The sequence below is a fragment of the Pistacia vera genome, unplaced genomic scaffold (assembly GCF_008641045.1).
Source record: "Pistacia vera cultivar Batoury unplaced genomic scaffold, PisVer_v2 Contig262, whole genome shotgun sequence".
NCBI classification, from domain to species: Eukaryota; Viridiplantae; Streptophyta; class Magnoliopsida; order Sapindales; family Anacardiaceae; genus Pistacia; species Pistacia vera.
Genome location: NW_022196071.1, coordinates 142,113 through 150,133, shown reverse-complemented (window position 1 = coordinate 150,133; position 8,021 = coordinate 142,113). Strand labels below are relative to the sequence as shown.

The 8,021-nt window shown below is 34.1% G+C and overlaps 2 protein-coding genes across 3 annotated transcripts; both read right to left on the bottom strand.

Annotated features, from left to right (window-relative positions):
* Positions 1–272: 272 nt before the first annotated feature.
* Positions 273–2,389, bottom strand: LOC116132898 (probable UDP-arabinopyranose mutase 2). The gene is made up of 4 exons (XM_031418580.1): positions 1,985–2,389; positions 1,151–1,401; positions 888–1,056; positions 273–771 (listed from the first exon to the last, which is right to left on the bottom strand). The coding sequence occupies exons 1-4, from the start codon at positions 2,309–2,311 to the stop codon at positions 442–444; spliced, it is 1,077 nt and encodes a 358-aa protein (XP_031274440.1). The 5' UTR covers positions 2,312–2,389; the 3' UTR covers positions 273–441.
* Positions 2,390–4,269: 1,880 nt separating this feature from the next.
* Positions 4,270–7,593, bottom strand: LOC116132910 (cytochrome P450 85A-like). 2 transcript variants are annotated; one of them, XM_031418594.1, is made up of 9 exons: positions 7,391–7,593; positions 6,194–6,515; positions 5,688–5,837; positions 5,357–5,602; positions 5,178–5,264; positions 5,013–5,091; positions 4,821–4,927; positions 4,604–4,722; positions 4,270–4,506 (listed from the first exon to the last, which is right to left on the bottom strand). In XM_031418594.1, the coding sequence occupies exons 1-9, from the start codon at positions 7,591–7,593 to the stop codon at positions 4,419–4,421; spliced, it is 1,401 nt and encodes a 466-aa protein (XP_031274454.1). In that variant the 3' UTR covers positions 4,270–4,418. The 2 variants fall into 2 exon arrangements, with proteins under 2 accessions (XP_031274454.1, XP_031274455.1); XM_031418595.1 differs by having other exon boundaries at positions 4,604–4,719; positions 4,803–4,927; positions 7,391–7,578.
* Between the last annotated feature and the right edge of the window lie 428 nt (positions 7,594–8,021).

Here is an 8,021-nt window from a genome sequence, read left to right as displayed (position 1 = left end):
TTTTCATTGCATCAAATATTATATGTATATATTTGTAAAATAAATTCAAATTTAATACAAATCAAGTTAGTGTTTATAATACTGTATATATGGCTTTAAAAAGAAAAATTCCAATCAAGGATAAAAAGTGTAATAAATGAAATATTTTATAATTGGGTTTTTATTAGATAAAAAGAGGGGACATGTTTTATTGTATAATAATGTTACCCCTGGAGTTGCCAAGATGGAGTGACCATGAGAAGTAACAACAGATAGTCCCATAAGAATGATTCTTAGAAAAGAAAACATCCAAAATATATAGATTTCACTCAAGCAAAAAGAAATTCATAATAGTATAATAAATAATGTAATGATGAAGTAATAAATAACTGAGGTTACAACAATCAAGGAACTACTGCATCTAAAACTATAGAAGACACAGATATTTGATACTCAAAAAGTCTACTTAGCATTGCCACTGGGTTTCTTCCCGGTAGAGTTGAGCTCATCCCAGGCCTCAATCCAAGTGACCATGGCATCAGCTAACTTATCGAAGTAGGAGTCCACCTTACTGAGTTTTGCCTTCACTTGCTTTGCCAGTTCGAGATAGCACTTCTGAACAGTAGTGCATTCCTTCGGAAGAACAGCAGATTGGAAGAAAGGAATAAGTTCTTCTTGCCAGAAGATACCATTGTACTCCTTTTTCAGATTAACAAATGGGTTACTGGCTTTGCTGTGCCATATGTACGGCAAACCAGTCTTCACCCCCCATCCCATATGATCACATATTACCTGAAAATGTTCATCAAATTCATAAATGTGAGTTTCATCATTTCAATTGGCACATTTTTGTCAATCAAGATCTCTTTGTATTGCAAATGGTGTGTTTACAAGAGTGTAAAGAGTACCTTCATGCACCAGCCAGCCCACATGTCATCATAACGCCCAACAGGCTGTCCATCCCCCATAAGCCCGAAGTACATAGCAGGTCCAATCAATTCACGGTTGAATGCCAGGTTCATACCACACATCGGGAAAAGAGTTCCCTTAGGGATACTCAAAACTGCATCCACATACCTGGGAATAAAGAGGAACAATATATGAATGAAACAAAAATTATCATAGGTTCATTTTCGAGTCATGTTAAAACAAGAATGTGAGATCTATATACCTGGTGTTTCTCTCACGCGGCTTGACAAGCTGGGTGGGAGCATCATAGTCAGGGATGTTGAGCCAGAGGCCATGAGAAACAGCTGTGGCAACACCCTCACGTAGACTGAAAGGGTATCCACGGACAAAGTCTGCACCTTCTCTGTATGGATCATAAAGAGTGTTGAAGAAATTTGGAGTGGATGGTGATAACAGGTTCTTTATGTGCTGCTCAAGTGCATTGATCTCTTTCCCAGATGGATCTTTGGCTACCTGCACATCAGAGCACAATATATGAGAAACCTTTTAAAATTTTATTTAAAAAAAAAAATACAAGAAACCTTCAGTAATACCAGTAACCACATCACAAGTCAAGATTAAACAATTCCAAACTACATCATGGGATCATAAAGCTATATACACTGCAGTTGAAAATCCAGTCAATGCTACAACAACTTTAACTGATTACAGAGCATAACCCAAAAGTTTCTAATTTTAAGAAGTCACAGTTTTATGAAGTTTAATAATTCTGGCATAATATACATCCAAGTTACAATATTTAGAGCCTGCAGGGACATAATTCGAGTGATTCATCTATCAAGATCTCTTGCAAATGCCACTCACAAATATAGAAAGCAAAACACCCAAAGTAAAACAAGAGAAAGAGACTGCTCCCCAAGTTAAATCCACAAAAATCAAGAACCCCCAATATGACAAACATATAAACCAAGATCCAAATCCACCAAAAAGTGCAATCTCTGTAAAGTTACCAACCAATATATAGTAGCATATTCAATAACAACAACGTCAACACAAAGAGTGAACAAGTTAAAACATGAAAAAAGAGAGAGCTTACAAAGCAATCATCATCAATTGTGAAGATATACTTCTTCTTAGAAACCATGTAGCCAAAGCACCTGCAAGCAGAGTCCTTAAACGAAATGCAAGAAGCCTTAGGACCCAGAATGCGGTTGATGTCATTCCTATTGTAGAGTTCATAATCAAATCCCTCAGGGACCTTGATTGTCTTCGACGGATCGCCATCCTGCACAATTATCAGATGATACGGCTCAAAAAATGGCCTCCACATCTCCAGAAAATCAAGATTCCGAATGGTGGGTATCACGATATCCAGCTCATCTTTCAAGAGCGGAGTTGCTGGTACAGTTGAAGGAGATGCCATGTTTAAAATAAATCTAGCTTTGAGTTGGAGTTGAAACGGTAGAGAAGAGAGTCCTCTTTGCGTAGATTTATATAAAAGACTATTCAGAGTTTTCCAAACGGAAACCGAAAAACATCATAATCATCCTTGATTTTTCAGTAATATCATTCCAGCCCTGGAAATGATAGGTTTTTGACCTTTGGTAGTTTTGTTTTGACCATATCAAAGTAAAAGGGAGTTGTTGAGCTCTGGTCAAACATAGATTTATTGTGAAAATAATCATAGAATTATTGGTGTATTTGAGCCGTCGAATCATAATTGATTGAAGCATGATTAAGATGTATTTATGTTGTAAACTTATAAAGATTCATGTGATAGATTAAGATATGCTTTGAGTTTACAACTTTATAATCGTTTACTAAGAGATAGTTTAATTGGATTAATCTTATGCTTTTTTTTTTTTTTTTTGGATAATCAAAGTGTCCGAGTCAACTTATGTACACCTCAATTAATCTCCAGAGCCCATTGAATATCCTACAAACCTAAAAGATCAGATAAGCCACCATATTATTTTGATAACTCAAGAAATATAGCAAACCTCCTTGACCGCAAGGTCAACCCCTTAGGTTAATTATATGCTTTTATTATCTTGTAAGAGAAGATATAAGTTTGTCATTGATAGTTGTTATTAAGTCAGTCAAAATCTTAATCCCTAAATTAATTTAGTTAGAAGGATCTCACTATGATTTAATTCAAAGTAATGTTACACACTTACAACCTCTTCTCACAAACTTTCTTTCACAACTCCAACGTGGTAATTTGTAATTGATCAACCGTAATTTATCAGGTAGAACCTATTACGAGCTAAACAATCATGAGTTGCTACATTGGAGTAGTGAGAAGAGACTATGGGTGTAATATTTTTCTTTAATTAATATAATCAAAAATAAAAGTGCATTGAGAGTGGGAGGGTTGTTGGAAAACAGGGAAGCCAATAATAAAGAGACAGATGGAAAGAATATGCCCCTCTACTCCGAAAGCACAACTCTAAATTTAGCTAATTTTAAAGGTTATAACATTAACCCAACGGCCAAACCTTGTTGTATTAAATTAAAGCAGATTGCCACCAAATGAGAAGGAGACACATAGTTTTGTAACGTTTATTAAATGTACTGTGTACATGGTTAGGGTTTAGAACGTGGTTTGAATTGCTAAGTAGTTTCCACGTTCAATTATTGAATTCTAAACTTACTTTACCATCACACGCCCACGTGCCCCTTTGCTTACTTTTCAATTTCCCCCTTTTAAAGAGATGCTACTAAGTTCTATAGCACAAATTAATTGAAAAATAAAAAGTTTAATTTCCATTACAATCATCATAGATTTAACTCTAAAATTCATCAATACTATAGTAAAATCTCTCTAAATATGTTTCATACCAAGAAACTCTAAATATAAAACTATAAAATATTTTAGCTTCAATAAAAAGATGTCTATACTAGCGATCTATTATGTATCTGAAAGTTAAAAGATGTGATAACAAAATATAAAACATAAATCATTATCACAAACAACTTTAGATAAATATTTCATTTCATATTAAACCTTTAATATAATATTAAAATAATTTTTTTTTTTTTTGGCAATATACAGCTAATTATTATTATGTGGAGACAACTTTCTTAAGATGAAATTTAAAAATATTATAACTTATTACAACGTGAAGCTTATTCTTATTTATAACTATCTCAAGTTGAGAGTATAATATTTTAGAGCAATGCATATGCTTACAATTGAATTATACAATTGAGTCATACAAACAGACAAAAAACAAAGGATAAGATAGTTATTTTACATAAATTTTATGTAATTTTTATCTGTTTGTATGACTCAGTTGTAAGCAAAATATTATTGAATTTTTCATGACTATATAGAGGTTATTTCTATATAGAGTATCACTATCAATAATGTTTTGCTTACAATTGAGTCATACAATCAGACAAAAATTTCACAGAATTCGTGTAAAATGCCTACTATGTCTTTTATTTTTTGCTTATTTATATGACTCAGTTGTAAGTATAGCATTAATCGTATCACTGTATAAAGGTTTTAGTATCTCTCTACCACATTATAACTTTGATACCCTCATATACAACCCATTTGGTGCTTCAACTCTGGGGAATTGCAGAATTTCATTTCCTCCAACTTCCTCCCATCTGCAAACATAAATTGACATAATCAACTCACACATTTTGGTTGCAACAACATCATCATATGATGAATATAAATAAATGATTGAGATAATGTTCCAACCTATATCTAGTAACAAAATAGTGAAGGAATGTAGAGATTTTGACTATGCCCAATTCTTTGCCAGGACAAAGCCTGGTTCCTCCTCCAAATATGAAGTTGTAGTTGTGAGACTCGTGCTTCTGCATTTCATGTCATAAGCCACAAGTTTCATGGGATTGTAAGCTTACAGTTATATAATAGTGAGGTGATAAACTAGAACAATTCGAGTAAAAGTTACCAGCCATCTCCATGGATTAAATGTATAAGGCTCTGGATAGAGGACTGGATCATAGTTTATCTCCCGTGTGTAAACGTATATTCGCCATCCTTTAGGAATTTTAAATTCTTCAAAATATAATTCAAACTGTTACAAGATTCCAAGAATGGAAGAACCCAAAAATGCCCAAGTCATAATACTAAGAGAATTTACCATTCAATTCAATGTCATTGATTGTCTTCCTCAGAACACCATTAACAATAGTTGCCAATCTTGAGGTTTCGTATATGACCTGCCAAGCAAAATTAAAAGTTTTTAACATATAGTTCATTTTGGATGGAAAGAAGAAGACGGGTTTGATAGATTCAATTTGCTCACTGCGCGAGTAAAAGTCATGGACTTGCAGTCATCCCAATCAATTGGATCCTCTGGCTTTTTCCTTTGTCGGATTGCTAAATGTTCATCCTAAATGAGTTAGTTAATCAAAACATTATCATTAACTCCATAATGATGAGTGAAAATTACAAAAACTTGATGATTAAAACGATCTCACTCACTCTAAGTTCTTGAAGAGCTCTTGGATGATCATGAAGATACTTAATGGCCATCATTGAAGTTTTTGAAACAGTCTCATATCCTGAATATAAAATTGTAATAACTTGATCGAGTGTCTCCTCATCACTGAGCGAGTAGTTAGAGTCTTCATTTCTCAGAAGTTGATCAAGCATGTCATTATGAGTTATTGAAGAAGCTCTTCTCTTCTTCATAATCTGTTTCAACATTCTGATGACTCTCTTCCTTCCCTATTATAAAAATCAAGAGGTTCCATATCATTAATTATCTGCAGAAATTGTTTAAAAGGACATAGTGAAATATTCAATAATATACCTGTAATCCGTAATGGTAATTTGTTCCTGGAAGATTGATAGGCAGTGACAATGTTCCTACTACTAGCTTATCGAACTCTTGTTTGAAAGTATCATATATCTGACTTGATTCTATTTCTACTATCTGCTTGAAGGCCACCAATAATGCCATCTAAACAAAACAGCACCAGAGAAATCTGAATAATCTTTTAAATTCTTGAATGTAATAAAAGAAAAAGAAAAAGAAGAAGAGCAAGAGCTATTTATAACTTGATCAATGAATGTGAATTAACTATGCTTTATGCTTTAAGAGAATGGTATGGAAGCTAAATCTAACTTTAATTACATGTAATGGGGGAACCTCAAGTGATTGTTATATATATCCTTCTAATAATGCAAGATCTTACTTTTGGATCGAAACAACCTAACCAGAAAAAGAAGAAAAAATGACAGTGGATTAAGACGGATGAACTATAGGTGAAAATGATTATATTGTTTTGTAATGGGGGTTGTGGTTAATGTGCAAACCTCATTGGTTCTTTCTTGGATATCAATGGTTTTTCCATGCCAGTTGTGAAGATAGGATCTCATCAACTTATCAATTTTCGACAGAAGTTTCGTTTTGATGGCGGCAGGGTTTATAAGTGACATCATTGATCCTCTAATGTGTCTGTGAGTAGACCCATGCACAGCGGCAATGTTGCGTTTTCCGACTATTGTTAGCATGGACTGAGGATAACCAGGAACAAGTCCTTTTCCTTCATTCATAAGTATGTATCTGTTGAGCTCAGGATCCATGCAAATAACGGTAGGACACCCGAGTATATGAGTTTTGAATAAACTTCCATACCTGTCAAATATCCTTTCCTATTAATCGTAATATGAATGAGAATTGAATCATTGATATCATTCAAACAGAAAAAATTGTACTAAGGAAGAGTGGTTTTAAGGGGGGTTTCAGTTTCAGTTTCATAGACAAATATATTATAAGAACCACCAGAGCAGGAGAAGAATGATTTCTGGTGGGTATCAAAACAAATCTAATTGCATAATTGAGGCAAACTTTCAACAACCATTTCACTACTTTCAACCTGTAGTGGAATTGCTTTGATTTTTGACATAAAAATAAGGCCTAGGAATGTTAGTATACTATTGCAACAATTGGGATGGACATCTTTGACTTGTGCTGCAGAGAAAATGCTGTCCACTTTTCATCAAATATATGATGACAATCAGCAACAAAAGATGATGATATTCAATTCCTTCCAATAGTACTAGCTATATAGCATGTAAGGGTTCCCTGTTGGGTGTTGTGGAGTCACCTTTTATGGCGGTATCCATGCAGATAAAATCTATGTATAAGACACTTGGAAAGAACCCACAAATCATTTCATGCTTGTAGCTATTTTGGATCAAGGTAAAAAGGAAAAGCTTTTGATTAACAAACTAATTGAAGCCAAAGTACTCAGCTGGCTTTTTGGCAGGCTGCCTGTAGAGTGAGAGAATGAATGAGAAATCACTTGCTATAGTAAAAAAGAAGCCACTTTACCGTTCAATCACCTATTGAGAGAGAGAGAGAGGGAGAGAATTAACAAGCCAACTACACACTCAACAAACAAACAGAGAGAAAAAAAAAAAAGGTGAAAATGAAATAAACTCGAGGCTTTAACCCCTTTTTAACTCTCCAAAAAAGAAAAAAATGTTCCATCAAGAAAAAATTCTTACCTTGCTCTCTGGTTTTTCATGAAACTTGGTCCATGTTTGAGAAATTCTGTAGTCTCACCAAAAAGTGGCCACCCCATTGTACCTGGAGGCAATCCTTTGCTTGCGTATATTATCTCATTCCATTTCAAGAAAGCAAAGCACAAACAGAAGCCCATAAACAGCCCACATAATACCACCACCAGTACCATCGCCAAGACCGCCATTGATGCTCTCAAGAAACTCAGAAAACTGCTTCTGCAAATGGTAATATGACTTGGTTCAGTCAGAGGTCTATGTATTATTGTGAGACTCTCTACACAGAGAGACACAGAGGATATGCTATGTACTATATAGGCCAAACCATGCACCTACCTAGTGACCTCATTATCATATCTCAGTAATGCAATAAATGTCCTAAATTCACCAGACCCTCTATAAAACATTAACAATTAAAAAAATCTATATATGGTATGTATATAAAACCACAATCTTTTCCCCCAGATTTGTTACTTGAATATGTTAGTTATAAATAATTTTTTATTTTTAAGTTGTGAAAACAGTTTTCTCCTTTTTTTTCTTTGGAATATGAAGCTATACAGAGTTTATGCCCAGTGATTTTTGTTGGAATTGGGAGCAAAAACAAAACACTTTT

Coding starts and splice junctions, on each gene's coding strand:
- LOC116132898 (XM_031418580.1), bottom strand. CDS start 2,311: ATGGCATCTCCTTCAACTGTACCAGCAACTCCGCTCTTGAAAGATGAG. Junction 1,402..1,984: donor CAATTGATGATGATTGCTTT/GTAAGCTCTCTC, acceptor TCTGATGTGCAG/GTAGCCAAAGATCCATCTGG. Junction 1,057..1,150: donor CCGCGTGAGAGAAACACCAG/GTATATAGATCT, acceptor CTTTATTCCCAG/GTATGTGGATGCAGTTTTGA.
- LOC116132910 (XM_031418594.1), bottom strand. CDS start 7,593: ATGGCGGTCTTGGCGATGGTACTGGTGGTGGTATTATGTGGGCTGTTT. Junction 5,838..6,193: donor TCCAAGAAAGAACCAATGAG/GTTTGCACATTA, acceptor TGTTTTGTTTAG/ATGGCATTATTGGTGGCCTT. Junction 5,265..5,356: donor GAGCTCTTCAAGAACTTAGA/GTGAGTGAGATC, acceptor TAACTCATTTAG/GATGAACATTTAGCAATCCG.